This window comes from Schistocerca cancellata, chromosome 3 (assembly GCF_023864275.1).
Source record: "Schistocerca cancellata isolate TAMUIC-IGC-003103 chromosome 3, iqSchCanc2.1, whole genome shotgun sequence".
NCBI classification, from domain to species: Eukaryota; Metazoa; Arthropoda; class Insecta; order Orthoptera; family Acrididae; genus Schistocerca; species Schistocerca cancellata.
In genome coordinates this window covers 627,105,860-627,131,853 of record NC_064628.1, presented here as the reverse complement: position 1 = coordinate 627,131,853, position 25,994 = coordinate 627,105,860, and the positions used below count along the sequence as shown (strand labels likewise).

Here is a 25,994-nt window from a genome sequence, read left to right as displayed (position 1 = left end):
GGGGAAACTTTATTGACACATTCCTGGGGTCAGATACATCACATGATCACACTGACAGAACCACAGGCACATAGACACAGGCAACAGAGCATGCACAATGTCGGCACTAGTACAGTGTATATCCACCTTTCGCAGCAATGCAGGCTGCTATTTTCCCATGGAGACGATCGTAGAGATGCTGGATGTAGTCCTGTGGAACGGCTTGCCATGCCATTTCCACCTGGCGCCTCAGTTGGACCAGCGTTCGTGCTGGACGTGCAGACCGCGTGAGACGACGCTTCATCCAGTCCCAAACATGCTCAATGGGGGACAGATCCGGAGATCTTGCTGGCCAGGGTAGTTGACTTACACCTTCTAGAGCACGTTGGGTGGCACGGGATACATGCGGACGTGCATTGTCCTGTTGGAACAGCAAGTTCCCTTGCCGGTCTAGGAATGGTAGAACGATGGGTTCGATGACGGTTTGGATGTACCGTGCACTATTCAGTGTCCCCTCGACGATCACCAGTGGTGTACGGCCAGTGTAGGAGATCGCTCCCCACACCATGATGCCGGGTGTTGGCCCTGTGTGCCTCGGTCGTATGCAGTCCTGATTGTGGCGCTCACCTGCACGGCGCCAAACACGCATACGACCATCATTGGCACCAAGGCAGAAGCGACTCTCATCGCTGAAGACGACACGTCTCCATTCGTCCCTCCATTCACGCCTGTCGCGACACCACTGGAGGCGGGCTGCACGATGTTGGGGTGTGAGCGGAAGACGGCCTAACAGTGTGCGGGACCGTAGCCCAGCTTCATGGAGACGGTTGCGAATGGTCCTCGCCGATACCCCAGGAGCAACAGTGTCCCTAATTTGCTGGGAAGTGGCGGTGCGGTCCCCTACGGCACTGCGTAGGATCCTACGGTCTTGGCGTGCATCCGTGCGTCGCTGCGGTCCGGTCCCAGGTCGACGGGCACGTGCACCTTCCGCCGACCACTGGCGACAACATCGATGTACTGTGGAGACCTCACGCCCCACGTGTTGAGCAATTCGGCGGTACGTCCACCCGGCCTCCCGCATGCCCACTATACGCCCTCGCTCAAAGTCCGTCAACTGCACATACGGTTCACGTCCACGCTGTCGCGGCATGCTACCAGTGTTAAAGACTGCGATGGAGCTCCGTATGCCACGGCAAACTGGCTGACACTGACGGCGGCGGTGCACAAATGCTGCGCAGCTAGCGCCATTCGACGGCCAACACCGCGGTTCCTGGTGTGTCCGCTGTGCCGTGCGTGTGATCATTGCTTGTACAGCCCTCTCGCAGTGTCCGGAGCAAGTATGGTGGGTCTGACACACCGGTGTCAATGTGTTCTTTTTTCCATTTCCAGGAGTGTACATACACGTTTCTCCATAGACTTCACACAGCTGGGAATGAAAGTTCACAGGCGCAGTCTTTCTGTAGACAAAAAGCGAATCAGAGAGTGTAATTCGCACCTGGCGTGAGACGCAAGTGAGAGGCTGCCAAGCCAAGACTAAGCGTTACAGACAGCTCACTGGGGAGGGAAATCGGAAAAGGTGAACCACGCTACACGCCGGTGTTACCGGATCGCACGTAACAGCGTTCCTCGAGACAGCAGGTCCTTGGGAACCTTATGTTATGGACAACCTTCATGTAATTGTGTGAGCTGTCTTCCATCATTTTCCACACAATGAAAAATTTATACCGAAAAATATCAGTGGGATTACTCAAGGGGTACAGACAGAAAACAATTATGCTGACAATTTGCTTCAACACACTGCAAAATAGTGCCAACAGTGTATAGTGTTGTATAATTTAGGCACGTGTTTCTATTCAATGATATTCAATATAATTGAAAGATCACTCTAAACAGAAATGTTCCAATATGGCGTCGTTCTGTTTGTTGCAGACCACATCAGATCCAACAATGCAGCTGGTATACAACAGTTTAATGGAGCCTGATCCTGAGAATTTTCCAGCAACAGATGCCGAAGCCTTTCAGCGAGTGTGCGAAAAGAAGTTCGCTTACTTCATCCCTCAAGAGTATACTTATGCTATCATGGACAACATCTCGTGCAACGTCGTGCCACTACCCACAACACACTTCCATCTTAGTTTAACTATCGCACTGGCGAAAGACAGTCCATACAGTATGCTCTTCAACCACAAGTAAGTCCATTTAGCTACTATTTCTGGGTAGTAACTAGTGAAACGTCTAGAATAACCTTAAAATGGACAAATGGATATAAAAAAGCACACTATATCTGTAAATTACATGACTGCCCATAACCTGACATTGTACGATGCCTATAGGAAAAGAGTACTTTCTAATTTGAATAGGCATATTAATCTAAGATAACTGCAAGAATTGCATTAAGTGTTTAATTTCTCAGTTATGTTTCAGTAGTTCAGCACCTGTCACACTTCACACTTAAATGACCTTGAATAGTTCAAATGTTAGTACTAGTTGGTTGCCCACTCAGCTAGCCACTCTCTCTTTCCGAGCGAGAAGGCTTGCTGGTCCCCGGCACGAATCCGCCCGGCAGCTCGGCCAGCCTGTGGATGTTTTTTAAGGCGGTTTTCCATGTACCTCGGCGAATGAGGGCTGGTTCCCCTTATTCCGCCTCAGTTACACTATGTCGGCGATTGCTGCGCAAACACTATCTCCAAGTACCGCATACCATAATTACTCTACTACGCAAATATTTGGGGTTAAACTCGTCTAGTATGAAAGTTCCCGAGGGTCCACTGGGGGCCAAATCGCACATTAACCCTGGGTTCGATGTGTGCCGTCAGTGGGGTGGGTGAACTGCTGTGGGCTGTTGTGGTGTTGTGAACCACTAAGGGCTACGTGGGGACAAAGCCTCTTCGTCGTTTCTAGATCCCCGGTTCAATACACAATACACTAGTTGGTTACATGCCAGAAACAAATGCATGACGTCACAAGCCACAAACCCTTATTTATGACGTCATCTCATGACATCACATGCAAGGCTCCTTTTCTATAACGCCCTCAGGCCCCTCCCCTCCCCCATCTCCATCTTCCAGTCTTGTGAAGCACTTCTGTACATGTTTTCCAAAACCTATTTAGAGCAGCTAGTTTGACAACCAACTTGGAACAGAGATATTTTAGACCTTATAGCTACAAACGGATCTAACCTTATCGACAGTGCCACTACAAAGACAGGGATTAATGATGATGATATCATTATAACGATGATGTTTACTAAGGCTAATAAATCCATGGAGAATGCTAGCAGAGCAGTTGTTAGCATCCTACTTACGAGGGAAGTGCCCCATCTGACATGTTGAAACCAGCCATGAATATTTTTTATGCGAGAATACACCGAAAGAAATACAATGTCAAAATTGTAGCTTCTAAGAAATATTACAACTATTTTTTTAAAATGTTGAAATTTACCAAATTCATAGCAGCTGGAGAAATGTACTCTCCTGCGTAGCTGTAGCAGTAGCAGACAGCACACGCGCATATCCTTGGTTGGCAGCACATCAATAAATAGATAACACGGCACAACGCGATCATAATTTGTAAATCGAATTCCTGGTTCCTTTGACAGTTTCTCTGGCACAACTTTTCGTAGTTACTATTTGTTCGAATTTGCAACTGATTTAATATCCATAATATTTAGCAGTTGCCTTTGCGGTATTGCTAAGTATTAATAATGGAGCTAAGCTGAATCATTATCTTTGTGATTTCTTGGTATATGCTTGCTAATAGCATCTGTCTTTGTGTAGGTTCCAGAGTTTCACAGTAATGTGGAATCCAGTTAATGTTTACAACATTACAGAGATGAAATACGGAGAACCTGGTATGCAGTCGAAGTTACATACTTCTCCTGAAGACCTACATATGTGTTATTTATTAGTTAATTTATTGGACGTTCATTCAAATTATGTCCACATTTCTTTAGAAATTGTGGAAACATAAGAGGAAACAGAAAATAGCTCGGATGATTCCATGAACTACAATTCAAATGATGACTTTTGTATCGAGTAGAGTCCAGAACAAAAATAGAGTACCTACCAAACCCGTGGAAGACACTTACAGTAATAACTTTCAGTGAGAGGGAAAAAAGCTATAATTTTTTTTATTAAATGAAGGCTGGAGAAAACATACATACGCAGTGCACAAAGCCGGTTTCGTCTCGTAAAACTGAACATGTAGAAATGGAAGAAAGATTTAGAAAAAATACGAAATATGCGCTAACATAAAAGTCGCTTAAGTGTGAAAAAAATATTCGAAAGATGTAGAACTCCTCAAGGAAGTCAATGCACTGTTACTGGGGTAAAGGTACAAGATTTGGCGCTCTGAATTGCAAGTGAGATTAACGCCCTTTGACCTGGTTAAACAGATTCAGGAAATTATATGGAAAAGGAAGTCGTAAAATTATGAAGTTTACCTCGAGTAAATGTGTAAAAGAGATGACATTAATAGGAAATACTGTAGAGAAATTTGTAGCTGGCGTGCAGTTGAAACTTCCTGCTATCCCCTAAAACGCTGCATATAAAGCCAGTCAGTCAGGTTCCACGCAAAATGCGCATTCTCATTTACAGCAAGAAAAGAGGTGTCGCTTGCACAATCAATGGATGGTATGACACATTCGTATACAACAATTGCAGTGATAAGTGTTAATGGCTTATTGTTTCTGTAGCATCAAGGCAAATTAGAGCCAAAAATTAAAAAAAAGAGCTACTTACTTGCAACAGTCTTATAATCGACGTAGGAAAATCTGGAAAAAATGGAAGAAAATGCTTTTCAATGTTACATCCAAAACGTCTTCTTATCATTCGCTCTTGGCATGGACATAATGACATCTCGGTCTTTAGGAGGACAACGGAAAGACTCTTACCATAATACTCTCATAATTTAGACTCCACCTGGAACTAAATGTGATTCAGCTCCACAATTTAAAAAAAATTCAACAGTCTAAAGCATAGTTTCAGAAAATTGTCTAGCAGTATAATTTCCGTTAGCTCTTGTCATTCCAGGCTTATCAGCAGAACAGTATTGTCAAACTTAAGTCATTTCTGCATTGTCAGTTTGCATCACCAAGCTTTACAGATGTGATCAAGTATGCCTGGTATGTAGCACAAGATACAGAACAGCAGCCACGACCATTTCCTATCCAGTCCAGTTCTGTCTAAATAAAATAATAATTACAGTGAAGTGCATAAATGCACTTTTTCATCAGGTGTACCTAGTGTAAAGAAAATGTTTGTTTTCATCATCTAATACACACTTGCAATTTTGTGATGGCTACAGGGAATAAACAAGGAACTGTTCCAGTGTTCGCAATATATTATTATTCAAAAATTATTATAAGAACTGTGCTATAGGAATTGTTATAAAATAATAATGTCAACAAATTAAAGCCCCGATTTATGTAAGTCATCTATAATGCAACATCATAGACTGCCTTGAGCCGGCCGGTGTGGCCGTGCGGTTAAAGGCGCTTCAGTCTGGAACCGCGTGACCGCTCCGGTCGTAGGTTCGAATCCTGCCTCGGGCATGGATGTGTGTGATGTCCTTAGGTTAGTTAGGTTTAAGTAGTTCTAAGTTCTCGGGGACTGATGACCACAGATGTTAAGTCCCATAGTGCTCAGAGCCATTTGAACCATTTTTGAGACTGCCTTGATTTCATTTCCTCTGCTAATCACAGCAGCAACAGTTTAACTGCCGATATGAACTACAAGTTATTCAAACAATGAAGGGTTCGAGACACTTTTGGCATTGCTTAAGTGATTAAAATTCGCGCTTGTGTACTTTGGATTACGTGCTATGCGGCACTTCGTCTTCTTGTCACGGCTGCGTCTACTCATTCGCCGATCCACGGTGTAGTAGAAAGGGCTGTACAAACCGCTGTTACAAGCGGTTTTCTGTGCGACAAAAATGAGAAACTTCAACAGTTTTTTTAAAAAAAATACTTGCAGTGAGTGTAAGCAGTTACAATTTTGTCAATGCATTTCTTTTGGAGTATTGTTCCTGTGTGAAAAATTTTAAGGTAGGATTCCACATGTCTCTTGTTAGACAATGAATAAACGTCATTTAGCTCCAGATATAGACGAATTATGACCAAAATTTAAGCTGACTGTAAATGGCGCTCTGGAGAAATATATGCCGAGTAAGTGGATTGAGAATAGAAAAAAACATCATGGTTTAATAAAAAGCAGAGATTGGCATCCTCTCAACTCAAATAAGATCGTAGATATGTCGACATGCAATAATTAGTATAAAGTCGTGCTTCTATAAAAAGATTAGTGGGCAAAGCATACATCAGCTTCCACCGTCACACCTTAGCGAAACTTTGGTGTGGCAAGAGAAGACACCAAACGAAAACTGAAGTCTTAAATTTTGTGTTTAAAAAACTTATTCACACAAGAGGATCGTACAGATGTACTAAATCGTCTGTCACACAGCTTACCGTATGGAGAACATAGAGTGGCGTTGAGAAGCAACTAAAAGTGTTGAAAACATGTAAGTCACCAGGTCCAGAGGGAATCCCAATAATTTAGTTTTACGGAGTACTTTACAGGATTGCTCCTTACCTTTACCGCAAATCTCTTGGCCAGCACGACGTTTAGAGCGACAGGAAAGATGCATAGGTTACTCCTGTATATAACAACAGGGGAACAGACCTACAAAGTTACAGGCCCATAGCGGTAACACTGATACGCTGTAAAATTCTTGAACATAAGCTAAGATCGAATATAATAAATTACCTCGAGACAGAACAGAATCTGTCCACAAACCAGCATGGATTTAGAAAGCATTGCTCATGCGAAACTCAGTTTGCCCTTTTATTGCATGATATCCTGCAAACTATGGAAGAAGGGCACCGAAAGTTTCCATATTTCTAGATTTCCAGAAAGCGTTTAACTCGGTGCCCCACTGCAGACGGTTAACAAAGTTACACACATACAGAAAAGATTTCCAAAATGGCTCGAAGACTTCTTAAGTAATAGTACCAAGTATGTTGTCCTTGACGGCGAGTGGGTATCGTCAGGAGTGGCCAAGGAATGAATGACAGGACACCTGTTGTTCTCTATATACATAAATCATCTGAGAAGTAGGGTGAGCAGCAATATGTGACTGTTTGCTGACGATGCTGTAGTATACTGGTAAAGTATCGTCGTTGGATGGCTATAGAACAACATACACTGGAGCGCCAAAGAAACCAGTGTGCGATTTGTGCTTTTACCAGTGGGGGTGGGGGGGGGGGGGTGGGCGGGTGGGTGGGGGGTGTCTTACGGGGTTAGTATAATTACATATGTTACTAGCTTGGACCGTGGCGTTACCCATGGTTAAACAGTTACTTATAAATAGATATTAATGCCGAAACTCACTATTCACGCGTATTCACTATCAGAAAAGCCATCCCTTGTTATATCTCTAAAAGTACATTATAGGTAAAGCTTATTTACAAAATCATCTACATACAGGTATGTATTCAAAAAGTAAAGGCACATTTGTGAAAAGCTGTACTTAATCTGATGATAGAAAACTGAAACATGCGTTATTTCTTTACGTAACCTCCCTGGACTTAAATGCAGTTTTCACGACGTTTTACGACTTCTTTTTTTATTTCATCAGAAAATACGTTTTTCGGTTGCATCTGCAACCAATTTTGCACCGCAGCAATGACGTCTTCATCACTTTCAAATCTTCTTCCCTGTAGTGCTTCCGTTAAGGGTCAAAACATGTGAAAATCACTTGGAGCCAGGTCTGTACTGTATGATGGATGTTCCAGCACCTGGAATCTCAACTCCTTTATTGCGTCGGCTGTCCGTTTGGCAGAATGTGGGCGAGCGTTATCTTGCTGCAGGATGACACCTCTTCCACGACGTTTGGATCTGATTGCAGGTTTTAGTTTCGTACGCAACACATCACATCCACCATACAATACAGACCTGGCTCTAAAGCCTCATTTATGCTGGGGCGACGTGTTGCAACATTGTGGCATGCTACGGAAATGTGGCGTACTTTGCTTGCGGCAGGTTAATTTATACCAAAGCAACAGAATTCGTGCCACACGTGTGTCGGGCTTGCAGTATAAAGCATGATAAAGTATCGCAGCGGCGGCCTACTTGGTACTTGCACATGCAGCTAACAACGGAAATGAAAACCAAAGGAAAAGAAAACGATGGTGGAAGATAAGAGTATTTGAAGAAGGTCCACGAAATAGTATCCTAGGAACTAGAAGCAGACGATGGTGCGTTATTTAGTAATGTGTGCTTTCGTCCCAGGCGCGTTAGTCCGCGCCATGCCGTTGCCAAAAGGTGGCCTAACGGTAAATGTTCGCACAGGTACCGGGCCGGTCACCACCCTGTGTCAGGGCCCGGGGTGGGAACTTCAGACCCCAGCTCACCCAACTCTGCGGTACGACTGCCGCGGTATGACTGCCACACTACTTCCCTCGGAAGCTCGCAAGCAAACGGATGACGCACCTTTACGAAAGCAACAATGACAACATGAGAATGACGATCTAGTTCTAAATGTTTTGAATGCTTAACTACCACATAACACTTTTTCAAAATTAATAAGCAAACATATTAATAGTATTAAAAGTAAGACTGTATTATATTAAAAACTTTCAGTGTTCGGCTCCACAAATTTAAATTATATGTAAAGTTTTACTCCAGTGCGTGGGAAATAAACATCCCAGGTTGGGATGCATAAACTAAAGCCAGAGGAGGGGATGGTCTGATGCAGAGAGGGGGGGGGGGGGATCCCACCCATCCCCCCCTGCAAATCGCACACTGAAAGAAACTGGTATTGGCATGCGTATTCAAATACAGAGATATGTAAACAGGCAGAATACGGCGCTGCGGTCGGCATCGCCTATAAAAGAGAAGTGTCTGGGCGCAGTTGTTAGCTCGGTTACTGCTGCTTCAGTGGCAGGTTATCAAAGTGAGTCTGAACTTGGTATTATAGCTGGCTCACGAGCGATGGGACACAGCATCTCCGAGGTAGCGATGAAGTGCGGATTTTCACATACGACCTTCCACGAGCGTACCGTGAAAATCAGGAATCCCATAAAACATCAACTCTCCGACATCGCTGCCGCCGGAAAAGGATCCTGCAAGAACGGGACCAATGACGAATGAAGACAATCAGTCAACATGACAGAAGTGCATCCCTTCCGCAAATTGCAGCAGATTTCAATGCTGGGCCATCAACTATTCACCGAAACATCACCGATATGGGCTTTCGGAGCCGAAGGCCCACTCGTATACCCTTGATGGCTGCCTGACACAAAGCTTTACGCCTCGCCTGGTTCCATCAACAACGGCATTGGACTGTTGATGGCTGGAAACATGTTGCCTGGTCAGACGTGTCTCATTTCAAATTGTATCGAGTGGATGGATGTATAGAGTTATGGAGACAACCTCATGAATCCATGGACCCTGCATGTCAGCAGGGGACTGTTCAAGTTGGTGGGGGTTCTGTAATGGTGTGGGGCATGTGCAGTTGGAGTGATATGGGAGACCTGATACGTCTAGATACGAAGAAACAACTTTGACAGGTGACACATACCTAAGTGTCCTGTCTGGTCACTGCATCCATTCTTGTCCATTGTCCATTCCGATGGACTTGGGCAATTCCAGCAGGACAATGCGATACCCCACACATCCATAATTGCTACAGAGTAGCTCCAGAAACAGTCTTTTGTGTTTAAATACTTCCGCTGGCCACCAGACTCCCCAGACATGGACATTAATGAGCATATCAAGGATGTCTTGCAACGTGCTGTTCAGAAGAGATCTCCACCCCCTCGTACTCTTACGGATTTATGGACACCCCTGAAAGATTAATGGTGTCAGTTCTCTCCAGCACTGCTTCAGACATTGTTCGAGCGCATGCCACGTCGTGTTGCGGCACTTCCACGTGCTTGCGTGGGCCCTACATGATATTAGGCATGTATATCAGTTTCTTTGGCTTTCCAGTGTAAAATGACTTTGACTAAATTTCTATTTAGTGTGATGAACGGCAGTTTGCTCTAAATGTAGAAAAATGTAAGTTAATACAGATAGGATGGAAAAACAACCCTGTAATATTCTTCTACAGTATTGGTGGTGTGTTGCTTGACACAGACATAACGATTAAATATCGAGGCATAACATTACAAAGTGATATGAAATGAATTCCAGCAGGACAATGCTGCGGAAGCAAAGGGAACTTCACAGCAAACATGAACATAGCCAAAGCCTTGCAGACAAACAAAAATTACGCGGTGCGAAATGTGGTGTGAGGAGGGCTATGTGAGAGGCGTTCAATGAATTCGAAAGTAAAGTTCTATGTACTGACTTGGCAGAAAATCCTAAGAAATTTTGGTCTTATGTCAAAGCGGTAGGTGGATCAAAGCAAACTGTCCAGACACTCAGTAACCAAAATGGTACTGAAACGGAGGATGACAGACTAAAGGCCGAAATACTAAATGTCTTTTTCCGAAGCTATTTTACAGAGGAAGACTGCACTGTAGTTCCTTCTCTAGATTGTCGCACAGATGACAGAATGGTAGATATCGAAATAGACGACAGAGGGATAGAGAAACAATTAAAATCGCTCAAAAGAGGAAAGGCCGCTGGACCTGATGGGATACCAGTTCGATTTTACACAGAGTACGCAAAGGAACTTGCCCCCCTTCTTGCAGCGGTGTACCGTAGGTCTCTAGAAGAGCGTAGCGTTCCAAAGGATTGGAAAAGGGCACAGGTCATCCCCGTTTTCAAGAAGGGACGTCGAACAGATGTGCAAAACTATAAACCTATATCTCTGACGTCGATCAGTTGTAGAATTTTGGAACACGAATTATGTTCGAGTATAATGACTTTTCTGGAGACTAGAAACCTACTCTGTATGAATCAGCATGGGTTTCGAAAAAGACGGTCGTGTGAAACCCATCTCGCGCTATTCGTCCACGAGACTCAGAGGGCCATAGACACGGGTTCACAGGTAGATGCCGTGTTTCTTGACTTCCGCAAGGCGTTCGATACAGTTCCCCACAGTCGTTTAATGAACAAAGTAAGAGAATATGAACTATCAGACCAATTGTGTGATTGGATTGAGGAGTTCTTAGATAACAGAACGCAGCATGTCATTCTCAACGGAGAGAAGTCTTCCGAAGTAAGAGTGATTTCAGGTGTGCCGCAGGGGAGTGTCATAGGACCGTTGCTACTCACAATATACATAAATGACCTGGTGGATGACTTCGGAAGTTCACTGAGGCTTTTTGCAGATGATGCTGTGGTGTATCGAGAGGTTGTAACAATGGAAAATTGTACTGAAATGCAGCGAATTGACGCATGGTGCAGGGAATGGCAATTGAATCTCAATGTAGACAAGTGTAGGGGGGGGGGGGGTGCTAGTTGCTGGTTCATACACAGCTACTGAGAGAGTGGTGGGCAGACAGTGTGCTTGGAAGCAAGAGATATTACAACATTCTCAAGTAAGTATAGAAGCAAAATCTGCTGTTTTTCCAGTAAAAAACATCAGTGTTCTCAGATCACACCGTAACCACAACCTCAGAAAACAGAACATATTTGGAAGAAACAGACAAATATTTGTGACATCAAAGATATAAGTTTCAAAACTGTCCTGTTAGGATGATGATTAAAAATTGTGATACCACAGCCGACAGACTAACAAAATGAGGCAGTGAAGATAAAAAAATTAATATATACAATTTCTTTTTATTAAATTCTCCTTGTATTGTCAGAATGTATAATTTTAGAATACGTGTAACATTAAATTTTTAGGCTGGTACCATACGTCAATAAAAAATTATGATTTTGATTAGTCAGAATGTGTAAAAAATATTTTTTTCCTTAAGAAACCTGTTAATTAAAGGGGGGTAATATATCCAGGTAAATAGGGATTCATTGATTCATTTCCATCACCATCCCATGTTATTGTGATGTGTGGAACACAGCGTGCGATGAAGGCCTCCCGTCGGGTACACCACTCGCCTGGTGCAAGTCTTTCGATTTGACGCCACTGCAGCAACTTGCACGTTGATGGGGATAAAATGGTGATGATTAGGACAACACAACACCCAGTCCCTGAGCGGAGAAAATCTCCGACCCAACCGGAAATCCAACCCGGGCCCTTAGAATTGACAGTCCGTCGCGCTGACCACTCAGCTACCGGGGGCGGACACTTCCGTCAGTTATATTTCCACATGTTAGAATGGCGAGTGATCCTACATGCCAGCTGATGTTGAGAGCATGAGGAACTCTTTACCATGGTATGCAGCAGTTATATCCACCATAATTTCCTCATACCATGGTACCAAGTTTATCATTCTCTCGACACTAGCTGGTGTCTAGAATCACTCACCACAGTAACAAGTGGGTGTATCACTGGCATAGGTTCCAATGAGTGTTCGGTACAACACTATAATATCAAATGTTGGTGGAAATGAGTCAATGGAACACTCCATGTAGTATGTTTAGGATACTGAGAATGGCTGTTCAGCACAGTGCTGACATTTTGAAAGAATGTGGAGTCACGGATGCCTGAGGCACTGACAATGTCTGTTGAAACTTGTTATTTTATAACTCTACTAGTAGCCCTGTGTTTCTTTTAGAATTGCTGAATATAGATATCATTTGTCATTCATTTCTGTTTTGTAATTTCTCTTATCAATGTATGATCTCACTATTGAAGAAAGATATTTTTGAATTTATAGTGATAATTGAAAATTTGTGCCAGACCAGGACTTGAATCCAGATTTCCTGCTTGTCATAAGCATTCACCTTAACCATTAGGCTCATGTGTAACTCAAACCTTCATTTATCACAGATGTTGACACCTGTGATTTTGAAACACTTCTCCAGTTGGGTTCCATATGTGCAAAAAGCACAGTGGGGAAACAGAGGACCTTGGATTATCCTGTCAAAAGGGATGAACAGCTAGGAGTATGCACATGGCAATCAAGACACAGTTGGCAAGGAGGACAGATTTTCTACTCTTACTCAAGTTTCACCAGACATTGTCAGTGCTTCAGGCATCCATGACTGCATATTCTTTTAAAGTGTCAGCAAGGTGTTGAACACCATGCTCATTATCCTATACACAACACAGTGTGTGTACCATTGACTTATTTCCACCAACATTCCATATTATAGAGGTGTGTGGAACACTAATTGGAACCTATGTCAGCAATATTCCCATATTTAATATGGTGAGTGAGTCTAGGTACCAGCTAGTGTTGAGAGAATGAGGAACTTCTTACACATGGTATGTGACAATTATGGTGGATGTAGGGGGTCATGTTGTGTGTGGGGCCCATGACAAGTGCCAGAATTCAACTCCATATTTTCATGGCAGGGTGCTTCATTGGAGATCAGTATTTTGTTGAGATACCTGATATTTGATTATTCTGTGATGGGGTAATCCTTTAGTTAATTTTCACAAAAGCTGATACTAGTACTTCTAAGAGAGGAATGAAACTATGAGAAGAGATACCCAAAAGGAACTAGAATTAGTATGGCTTGTGAACAATATTTAATCATACAATATTATTGACTGCCATCTATGGAGTGAAGATGTTTTATCCCGGCTCATTAGAATGTTTTGATGTCTACTTTTTTTTCTCTTTTTCAAATGTTTCAGAAAAAAACCATGTAAGTGTAGTCTAAATTCACAGCAACACTTCAGTTCACTACACTGTGTATAGTAGTGACAAACTGACTACTATGATTTACTTTCACCTTTGAAGAAGTAACCAACTGTATCTAGTAAATGTCAGTACACTATAAATGATTCTTTATTGCTTAGACATGTGTCAGAAGCTTATAGCAGTGGAAAACTGTTCATTAGCACTGGTTAAATGTTCACTGATTGCATTTCCTTGCTGATGATGAATGCATCTTGTTGAAAAATGATGTTTTGCAGCATCCAAGTTCTTCGGCGCAATGGCATTATCCAGAAACTGTACAGAGAATGGTGGCCACGCAGAGAATATGAGCAAGATGACCACTGGGAAGCAGTGGACATGGATCAACTTATGTCTCCATTTGGTATATTACTGATTGGCATCCTTGTGGCCTCCCTCATTGGTGCAGCTGAAATTTGCTGGCATCTAAAGCGTAAGGTACAAGTAACATTACCTTTCATCATTATTTGGTTGATTTGATGTTCATATTTTACACATTAATCCTGATACTTGTTTAATAATCTCTGATGTAATGCTTCAGTTAATAAAAATTTATTGTTTTGGATAAGATGACCTAGCTATTAGTGTAATTTGTAGCCTATGCTCTGTGATTTCTAGCAATGGGTAGTGCATATGTTTAATTCTTGCACAGACAGCCTTACTTACTTGCTTTTCACTTATGCTCTTTGTTTATTTCCTGTCTTAAAATGTGACCTATATAAACAGAACATAGTGTTGTTTACCTCCTACTCCTCTACTGCTCTAACACCAAAGGGAAGTATGCTGGTTAAACAGTTAGAAGGTTACTCAAGCTATCCTGATAATCATGTTCGAATGAGGAAACGGCTACACTGCTCACCTAGACATGTCAACAAGAAAGTCTGAAAGGGATGGTATTGAACTCTTGGAGCATCTGGAATTGTCATCATTTGATGGCAGCTGTAAGCGTACTGGTCTTATGTTTTGTCTGTTTGATGTTTGTGATTCTCTTGATGGTAGTTCTGTAAAGCTTCTAGAAGGAAAAGTATGAGCTAGTTTAAAATAATGATTGTTACCTGTGGCCAACTGTCCAGTTTGCAGCAGACAGGAACAGAGAGAGTTTGCTATCATATGTCCTTGGGGTCTTTCGCAGCAGCATGCCTGAACAAATTTTTCTCTGTTTTCAATCCTCTTCATTTCAGATAAAACACTTGACCTTTCAATGGCACTCTCTGCTATGGTCATCAAGAATAAAAACCACTGACTGCTGGAGCTGGCACAATTTTCCACTTACATTGTGACAGTCACAGCATCTGGTACCTAACAGAGTGCTGAAATGATGCACATGTGGAAGATGAGTTGGGCAGCACATAGCAGCTACTGCCTGCCACGGGACCAAGTGATGTTCAGTGGTGTGAGAGGTTGACGTCATGTTTAGAACTGCCGCTCCCCCCTCCCGACAGTTATCAATTACCTGCCTTCGCTTTGTTTCAGTATCTAAAGCCTGTCCCCATGTCCTACTAAGTGTGTACCTCGCCCCTATTAAAACTGTTACTGTTTATTATAATTTTATCTGCCTCATTTATAACGGAATCCCAATATGTTAATGCATGAGGCAAGACTCTCATCTTTTCAAGTGGTATTTTGTGTCTGTTTTCCAGGCAGTGACCAGCTCTGGCTGATTTGTCAAGCTCACTTTCTTAATATGTCACTTACGCTCAGCACAACACTCTGCAACTGCTGTGTGAATTGTTTGGTCTATGTAGATCTATGTAGATGCTGCCACATTTGCAAAGAACACCATACACACTGGGTATGAGAAGAGCTATGTCATCTTTAAAAGGGTACAGCATATCTTGTATCTTGAAGGCAAACCAAAACACTGGTCTCAGTCCACATCTAACTTACTATTTGTTGTCTCACACTATGACAGGAAAGCAGATGATGTGGCCTTTTCTGCTGATTCACATAGTGTCCTTGGTCTGTGGCTCCTGAAAGTGTTTGCAATGTCGCCCTTGCTATAACCATTTTCTCTGAACATGTGTCTAAAATGTTACAATTCAGAGTGTAGGTGCTCATTGCCAGAAATAATCTCTACTCTGTGTGCTAACATGATCAGGACCACTTTCTTGTACACAGTGTGTTGAAAACTGTCGGTATCTGATTACTGATCAGTGTGCATTGGTTTCCTGTACACTGAATGACCACTCAACTAAAACATCCAAATAGGGCATGGGGGGCAGGTGTTTGATATTTCTAGGAAAGCTAAGATGGATGCCTTACACTCGTAGGGAGGTTGGAATGGCAGTAAAATGTTGGACTGGCCACTCACAATACTTGATGTCACTCAGTCCCACGGCAGGCCGGAACTGCTATGAGCTGCCCAACTCACCTTCCTGGCACTCATCATTTCAGCCCTCTGATTTGTGGCAGATGCCGCTGTTGTGTCTATATGAGCAGAAAGCCATGCCAGTCCCAGCAGCCAGTTGTTTGTACTCCTGACGACTTTGGCTGAGATACCGATCGAAAACTCGAGTGTTTTATTCAAAATGATGCAACTTGAAAACTGAGGAGATTTTATTCAGTTGCTATCATAATGTGTTAATTCAAAGAGCACATTTGACATTTAGTTCATACAGGATAGGGTAGTACTTGTACATACACAGATGGCACATTAGTGCTCTTTCTGTTAGACGAGTCAGAGTCTATGTCCTTAAGTCACAGTCATTTCATGATTTTCATGTTGGCTGTCAGCAATTACAATTTGGATATTATCATAGCTATACCTGCTCTTCACAGTGTGGCATTTTAGTCTCAAAACTCTGCTGGTGTAGAGAGAATACTTTACAGTCAGGTGCATGAGATTGTATGTAACATGATTAAATGTGTAGGAAGAAGAAAATAAGAAAGTTCATATTTCTCCTACCATTCGCTGGCCCTCCACAACAGAACCATCAGAGTGATACTGTCATGTCTCCTTCCCAGCCATCTGCATAGCTAAGAGCCAAGTTATAGTGTGTGCACATTGTTGTAAATACTTGATAGTCAGTTGGTAAAGTTCACAAAAATTTTTAGTATTAATTGACATGTCTAGGACATTTTAGAAGGAATGTATGTTAACTGGACGCTAAGAAAGTAAATGTTAGTATTGGTACAATGAAATGTTGTAGCATAAATGGCATCTTTTGTTTGTAGATGGAGTCTTATCTCCATCAACAGAAAGCAGAGGGTCATATTGACAACCTGCACTATAGGAATAAAATTAAACTCATAATGAGAGAACAAAACATGTGGAGTCTCACAAGATTTGGTAGTAGGACCACTCCTATTCTTAAACTAATAAGTAATCAAGTGATTTTGTAGGGCCGTAAAAGACTATAGTGTTTACTAATGGGACAAGTACAATAACAATAAGCTCATACTCAACAATAAGAGGCATAACATAGATGGTAGCTGAGCAATCCCACAACTGGTTCACAGTAAAAAATTTCAAGTTTTAATCTCACAAAGACTTATGACATTTCAACCAAGGAAAACTGACCTGGCTGTACCACAAGTAAACAACAGTGGTCATACTCTCAATCAGTGATTCCTAACTTGGCGGTAATTACCCCCTGAGGGGTAAAATGAAATTTTCTTAGGCGTAAAACTACACGATTCGAATCTGTTTCAGTCATGAAACTCAATTATTTTCTAAAGATCATTACTATTATCTCAGTTTTGTAAGACTCAAAGGTATCAATAATTACTTTATCACAATTAGTCACACACAAAAGTATTCCAAGAAAAGTCTTTCATACACACACACACACATAAAAGTATTCCAAGAAAAGTCTTTCACACACACACACATAAAAGCATTCCAAGAAAAGTCTTTCACTCTACAGTTTATTTAGGTGCTAAAGTTGGTGATAATTAGGGGAAGGGAGGGGGGGAATGAGGGCAGGGGTACTGCTAATGTCTGATTGCACTCCGGGATAATGGAGTAAGAAAGGTTGGCAATCACTGCTCTAAATGAAACACCATGTGTAAATTTCATTGAAGTCCAGCTGAATAATAATCTAAAATAAAATCAATATTTATGTTAGTACTTTGCATCGAGACAGCAATAAATAGTTGCAACTATCACTGAGTGACCAGTACTTCCAGTAGCGTTTTTATTTTTTTTTTTTAATTTTTGTAGTGTAGCATGCTTTCAGCTAGTTCTTTGTACCATACAAACAATAAAATACTGCAATTTCACTTTAGAACCACATGAGTGCTATTTCAACTATTACTCCACCTGGAATTCCTAGTGTTGACCTGTGACAAGCAAGCAAACCATTTCTGGCAACATCTGAGATATGCAATGGGGTACTTCACAGAAACAGTGGTTCATTCCAGTGAACAACTGTTACTTGGACCATTTGGCCAGCACGGTGACTTCCTTAGTGGCTCTTAACATATTTCAAACAATGCTGAACATACAGTGTACACAGTGAAATCAAAACTTTCACCACAAGCACATAATTATGGTCATATAGAACAACTATATATACAATGTGTTGCACAGTCAATACCTTTAAATGACTTTATAAACAATTCTGATTAAATTCACTGAGCACAGGATAGTGTACAGGACAGTATTCCCTGCTAATTCACATCTGCACTGCAATGCCATGCATTCTTTTCTTTGTCCTCCCATGTTGGAAACAATTCCATCGAATCCATTCCTTCAACCATGTCGAACCCGGCTGGCTGGGGTAAACAACAGACTTTCTGAATTTTCTTCCACACCACATGATTGGGTTTACCTCTGCCAAAGCCTTCATACCGACAGAACTAGTGACCGACAGAACTAGTGCCTTATGGACACGTTTTTCATGAAATACCTATGAGACAGTGTCCTCCATCTAAACCACTTCCTTTTCAACCAGATCATTTAAGAACTTGGTTTGCCATTGTGGAAGCAATCCTTGGCACTAGTGAACAGCACTTAGAAGTTTTCCAGCCAAGTAGACAGTGTTGGGGAATATGGTTACCTCACAAGTGATGTGATTCAGTTGCCTCCTGAACCTATAAATCTGATGCAGCAAAAGTACTTTGGTCTAACACTTAATTAAATCACCAGAATGACAGTTGCAGCAAGTGATGTACGCAGAAAATTTGGGCAGCAAAACAAATTCACAGCTGTGGAGTCATTTACATGAATTAATTGATCCAACATACATGCCCCCGCAGATACACGCTACAATTATTAACCACAAATATGATATGGGAGAAGACAGTTTACAAATTGTAGATAGAATTTTAGCACTCCTGTACCATCAGCAACACTATTATGGTGGCATGCTGGAAGTTGTCTCTAACCTCTCCACTGCAGCAGCAAGTCTCCAATGGACGCTGAGCACTTGCAGAAATACATGACTTGATGCCACATGTAAACAACAGACAACAACTGCTAGCAGGAGTTCCAGACAGCTGCACACATCAGATATTCACAGTTGATGATTATGGACATTCTATCCTTGACCCAGAACTGATGCCTTGGAGTTGGTTTCAAACACATTTTGGGAAATGCAAATGTTCTGTGCTGTGCAGTCACCCAACCTCCAGCTGTGACTTATAATAGGTGCTACAGGTTGCAGCACATATAAAAATGTACCTTCACTACAGCAGGTTGGCCAGACAAGTTCAGTTCAACCCACACAGGATAGCTGTGGGTTGTATACCTTAAACAAGACATCAAACTAGTATTTCCTAATTGACACAGGTTCTGATGTGAGCATACTTCCAAAAACAGCATCTCAAATAGAGGTTGCAGATTCCATCCTTCAGGTGTGAAGCTCAAATCACACTTACATCAAACTATATTGAACAATCGCCCACACTGCAGACCCTGGACTACAAAAACTTTTCATCTGGCGTCTCTTGATAGCTGACATAAATGAGCACTTATTGGGTGCAGATTTTTTAATACAGTTGTGCCTCTCTTGCAGCCTCACTGATGGCACATTTGACAACACTGTCAATGCAGAATCAGTGCTGAGCATGACAGACAGACCACCCACACATTCACAAGTGCCAGTGACAGTTTCCAGTTCAACAGTGACTAAACAATTAATGAATACATACCGTACCTTGAAGTTGAAAATGGCCACTATGAACAAGAAATACCAACATGTGAGGATGAGATGTGTGAAGTTACATTAGGAGCATCAAGACTTACAATCCAAGATGGCCAACAGTAGAAAGAATTGGAAGATTCTAGAAAGAAATAGTTAAAATGAAGAAATACACTATGTATTTGGGAGAACAATCTACCATTCCAGTTCTACGTATACCAGCAGGTCTGAAGGATGTGGAAAATCTTAAGGGACCAATGAAAAACTTTGCTTGGACCTCCAAAGTTGTCAGGCAGTTTATGTAGCCTAACAAAATGCATTAAATGTTGACAAAGACTTTATTAAAGCTAGATAATATTGACCATGAAAGCAAGGATAATATCAGACAGACACAAAAGGATGTAATATGTCACATACAGAAATGTGTCGGTAGCCTTGAGTCATCAGTTGGAGCTGTAGATGTGGAGAAGAATCACCGTTTGTCCCAGCATCATGCACATGCACCTCATAAGGAACATTATGTGTTTATGCAGATCAGTAATGCCAATGTCAGTGCACGAACTTCTAGTAGGATTTTTCCAGTGTTCCATCTGTCACATATGTTCCTAGAGCAAAGAGAAGTATCAAAGACAACACAGTTCATAGAATAAATACTACACAAGGCCCTCATATTTTTCACAAGACTTAGCAGTGTGCTATGGACAAGTTAAGGGTGCCACTGATGATTTATTGCAATCAGAGATAGTACACCTTTCAGGCAGCCCTTCATTAGAAGGATAGTTTGTATCTGTTACATGGACTCAGCCCCAATACCCACACTTGTTAAAGTGTCATAGAATGTCCAGGAGAGGTGTGCCGAGTGTGGATTGAATCCGCCTAACAGATTAATAGCAAGGGAGGATGTGCTGGCCAGCCTGGATGTCATTTTAAGTGGTTACCCACATCCCACTAGGTGATATTCACATTTGTAAAAATGTTTCTGCTGTAATATCAACCAAGAGCAGTGCCTCCACCCAGTGAGTTATATGATCTGTTGCCATTTTGGGCAGGGGTCCCACGAGGTCAACATTTATGTATTGCAGACATCATTTTAGTATTGTATAGCTGTAATGTTTTGGGGATGCTCAACATCTGACTTTACACCAGTGACACTTGACGCAAGTTGTGTCCGTGCTTTGCAGTCTGCCTTCACTTTAGGCCAGACAAATTGGCCTGTAACTTAACTTTGTGGTTGGTTGTACTCTGAGCTAAAGCACACTGCGTAGGCTATCAAAAAGTGCTTTACAAAATTCTCACAGAAAAACTGGTTATAACCTCTTCTGTGTGACAGGCAGCACTCATAAAACGAGGACTAAAAGCAGCCTACAGAACAGATAACTCAATACAGAGATAACTAAGGACAACTAGTGCCAACACAAACAAATACAATATATCTACATTTGTCAGATGACATGTCAGGACTGCAGTTCGATTTATATGGGACTGACAAGTAGAAATTTCAACATTAGGTTCACAAAGCAGCAGTAAAAGATAATAGTTGTCATTTTAATTCAAAGAACACCTAATGATGGATATGGAGCAACAAGCATCAACACTGACCTAAAAATTTTCAAATGCAGCAAGAGCCTTCCCTCCACCCCCCCCCCAAAATAAACTAGTAACTTAAGCAAACCACCAAATACAGAAAACCAGAGGTGAGTGAAAAGAAATAACTGAATACTGAGGTCTCTGCAATGGACCTCTGTGCCTGCCCTCAAAGAACTGTCAAACAACACAAACCAACAAATGCAACACACACATTAAGTTCAACCATGACAGTGACATTGCCAGTCATATATTTTTGATGTACAAATATTTTGTGTATTAAGTTCTCCACCATTGCAGATTATAAACTGAAAGAGAAACTGCTATAGCTGTGAGCCACAGAAACCACAAAATATCTTCACAAAGTATATAAAAAATTTATTTTTAAATTTTTAAAGCCATCTTTTTCCTGGCTTTATCCTATATCTTTAAAAGTTTGGCATGTTGATCTGGACCTGGTAATGTTAGTGGTAGAGGGTGGCCTGATGCCCTTTGTTGCAGCCTTGAGACAGAATTTATGTACCTCTGTCCACAGCTAGTGTTATTCCATGTGAAAGTGTGAGAACATTTTTGAAATGTTTGAGAATTGTGCAACTGAGGCAAGATGTGGGTACCAGCCTGGTATTTACCTAATCAGGTGTGAGAAATCACCTAAAAATCACATCCAAGATGATAGGCACACTAGCCACCTATCATTAATCCGCCAAGCGGATTCGATCTGGGACCAGTGCACGTATCGCAGCAGCAGCAGGTAACATGAATGGCTGTCCAGGCAAGTTTTTCAAATTAGTGAATATTTTAATTAAAAGGCGACAATAAATCTTTCCTGTTATTTAATAGAAAACAACTAAAAACTATTGATAATGCAGCAACTTCAATGAAACATGTTTGGGTTGAAAATAAGAAAAAAATGTGTTTGCTATGGCAAAATCTATCCAAAAATAAATTTATTTGCACTCAAACATGGACATAAAAATGAGCTTCGACTGAAGATGAGTATTTAATAAAATATATTTCCAGAAGTCACCCCCAACATGATCTTCAGAATATCAGCAGCCTTGTTATGCATTTTTAGTTTAGGACTTATTATTAAAATAAAATATCATTATAAATTTTGTTATCTTGTTTATTATCCTGCTCCTTTCTTCCCCTGCTTCCTTACTAAAAATATGTCTTTGCAAGAGGAATTAATGTAACAGACTAACTGAACCCTGAAATTTTCTGTTTTACAGAGATCGTCGACAAATCCTGAGAAGTATAGACTGTTCCTCCAGATGACAAACAGAAACCTGAAACTGAGATTTTTAAAGATGTAATGAAATACTTGAAGCAAGAGACTGACAGGATTTTACTACTACTTCTACACATCTGCTGCCACTACTATTATACATAATTCAGTACTGGGTCAGGAATAACCCAGCTTGGCAGCTGAGGTGAAAGCCATGTGGAAACAGAAGTTTGTACCCATCATCTCTGTAGTAATGTCAGTAACTGTTGTGTTGTCCTAAAACATACGGAAGAATATACAGGACCAAAAACTGCCTCCTCCTCTCTGTTGGCAACTGCTGAAGGCAGTTACAGTGCACACCTGCAGAATAGTTCATCACAGTCTTGAGAACATAGTTGATTTAGTAGTAACTTGTTATTTAAACCATTATCTTTATATCAGTGCCATGTAAAAATGAGAGTAATAATAAAAACTTTCGCCAGATAGAGTAGGCAAAACATGGGCAGTAGCCCAGACTATTCAACACTGAACAGTAAGGTCCTGCTTCTTACCAGTAACTGAGCACAGGTTCTTGAGCAGTAGGTACTAGTAATCAGTACTGACATTTAAAGTAATTGCTGTACTTAAGTTTCTGAAAGTGCATAATATAGTTTCATATGTGCTTCTGTGTAGAAGTGAACAGCCATCAGGTAGCCATGACTAAGGACGATTATAAATTATGATTTGTTTTGGTCAAATAGTTGACTACTATCCAAAAACAACAGGAAGCAAGGTTGTAACCAATCTGACACCTAATTGTAGCTAGTGAGCCGTGTTTAGGTCTGATGTAGTGTGGGAACAGTTGTACAAGATGAATAGCTAAAAGACTGGTCCAATACTTTGAACAAACAAGTTCAAGGCATAGCATTTCATTGGCAAATATGGCTGGTTGGTCTTACCTCTTCTGGAGTAATGGCCTCTCAAAGGTAGTGAACAGCAGCCACAGAAGGAAAAGAAGGGGCTGTTAGATATAGGCAACTCAAATAAGGTGCAGAGTGGTTCAGAGGTGCACTACACACTTGATTTAACCACATGTGTGGCCAAGTACATGTATAATTAACTCATTTTTCCTGTTTTTTCCCTTCATTGTTCCTTTTCTTGTAAGGTAAACTACTTTAACTCATACAACAAGGAAAAACACTCTGTTGTATTGGATTACAGTAGTAGTGGCACACAGTGTTCAAAAATTTTGGAGGACAATGATGTTAATCAAAATTTGGGAAGGCAAATGGTAGAGGCTCATCGAAAATGTGGTGCACCTTTAAAGGAAACTACATGCAAGATGTCAGTGTGATGAGTTTCAGAGTACTGCTTGTGTCATTTAAGTCCTTATCAATCAGACATGACAACAGGCATTTAATGAATTCTGATATACACTGCTTTATTTATCAAAAGTCAATGCAGCATATTGATATAATTGGGACCCTCAAGGATAGATAGTTTTGGAAAAAAGGCAACATATGCTTCTTCAAACTGTGGGGTAAATGTAGAGAGCCTATGTTAAATTCTGTGGAATAATGCTGCTGTTTCCTTTGTAAATGTTATGTAGATTCTGCAGTAATATAAGACATCATGGCATATAAGGGCGTATGGATAAATAGTCATTTTCCATTGTTCCATATTGGTAACAGCAACATTTCATTCCTACAACTTCATCCTTGAACCCCCCTCCATACAATATCCAGTGGCTTGAGAACAGCATATGTAGATTTAGAAATTAGCATCAGAATCTTGGTACTGAGGCAGCTGCTTCTCATTTGTTGCAGAAGACATAAATCTGGAATATAAGTTTCACACTCTGAGAAGCTCAGTTTATGTACTGAAGAGGTACCAACTTCTTTGTGTACAATCTCATGATTAATTAGTAGAATGTCTTGGTAAAATAATTATGAATTCATTATTTTATTTCTGTTACTTATATGGTACCCACTAATGTAAATTATTATTTTAGTGTTGTAATAAATATGTGAAACTGATGTAATTGCAACATGTCATGTTTAAGAACCATTTCATCATTCTTTTTAGATTTTTTAGGACAAAGGTAATTTTTTTTTATATTTGCTTGTTACTTGGATGATAAATAAAGTCTTTCACTATGATGTGGGGTGAATCAGTTTTATATTCTTCTGTGCAACAAACACTTTCAAATTTCTTTAAATGAAAATGCATTCATCTGTAAAAAATTTCTTTATTTTCTAGGTAACAGTCAAATATTCACAATGATGACAGTCTTATTCAAAACACACTGTACACTCTGGTCAGAGTTTGATTTAATGTAACAATTGAACTCCAAAGTGTAAACGACAAATAAAAATTGGAAAAGTCAACTGTTTGCCTACAAATCAATGAATAATGTTGATCACACATAGGTAACAGATCACAAAATCACTCTGGGTTCTGAGGTACAGTATCACTCTTATCTGTGGCCATGTGGTTGGTTGCTGTTCATAATTTATGCATAGGCATTGATTTAAAGATCATTAAACCTTAAAAAAATTGTAATAATTTTTTATTTATGATTGTATTCTGTACTGTACAATCTAAGAATCATTTCATATAATTATTAGAAATATTGGTGCAGCAATCTCACATACAAAAAATGCAGTTTAATATAGTGTCAGTCATCATAAAACCAGTTATATCTATTACACAGCCTCCTCAGTTTGCTCCTTAAACTAAGCTGTATCATTCAAAAAACGATTGTCAATTTCTGTATCTTCATGATATTTCTTACAGTCTTGGATCATTCAGTATTACTTGTTCATACACAAACACATTGTGCCATGTATCCCTTATGCATAGCAGTGACCCTGATTCTGTAGACACCACTCAGGCTCTATGGTATCTGCAGCAATGCCCTCATCAACAAGCCTCTGCCTCTGAATCAGGAATCTGTGTTCAGCTGACATCCAGCCTTCTACAGGATCAGTCCATAAACGTTCAGCAAGGGCAGCAGCACGGGGCCAGAAACGTCCATCAAGTGCAAACTCATCAGCCTGCTCGGACCACAGTGCAGCTTCACTGCCAAGCACCAACTTCCGTGCTTCTGAACCCTCTCCAACATCTATACCAAATGCTGATAACAGGTCCCACACATTGTTGTCATATACTTTCTGCCACCCAATATATGGTGAACACCAGTTGTTGCCGGACCCAATCCATGCTCCAAATCTGTAAATAAATGCATTATGTTCATACATAAAATACTATTTATGAAAACAGAACACTGTGAATAGAGCATACTAATCATTCAAAAACATATTATGCTATGTATACAACTATAAATACAAAGTCATTTTCAAACATGCAGTGGCCAAGAAGCAGAATCTGAACCAAAGCCTATGGTAATGTTCATATTACTTGTGTCCACTACTGCATACTACAC

The 25,994-nt window shown here is 41.0% G+C and overlaps 2 protein-coding genes across 4 annotated transcripts in view; one reads left to right on the top strand and one right to left on the bottom strand.

Annotated features, from left to right (window-relative positions):
- LOC126176470 (probable glutamate receptor) overlaps nucleotides 1-19,477 on the top strand; it is a 211,571-nt gene extending 192,094 nt beyond the window's left edge. Inside the window, exons 9-11 of the mRNA XM_049923627.1 lie at nucleotides 1,909-2,168; nucleotides 13,915-14,108; nucleotides 19,407-19,477. Of these exons, the coding sequence (XP_049779584.1) occupies nucleotides 1,909-2,168; nucleotides 13,915-14,108; nucleotides 19,407-19,477 (525 nt within the window). The remainder of the gene's footprint in view (nucleotides 1-1,908; nucleotides 2,169-13,914; nucleotides 14,109-19,406) is intronic.
- Nucleotides 19,478-24,781: 5,304 nt separating this feature from the next.
- The window catches only part of LOC126175554 (chitooligosaccharidolytic beta-N-acetylglucosaminidase), a 210,436-nt gene continuing 209,223 nt past the window's right edge, over nucleotides 24,782-25,994 (bottom strand). For all 3 annotated transcript variants that reach the window (XM_049922401.1, XM_049922400.1, XM_049922399.1), the window contains exon 7: nucleotides 24,782-25,780. In XM_049922401.1, coding sequence (XP_049778358.1) covers nucleotides 25,402-25,780 — 379 coding nt within the window. In that variant the 3' untranslated portion in view covers nucleotides 24,782-25,401. The remainder of the gene's footprint in view (nucleotides 25,781-25,994) is intronic.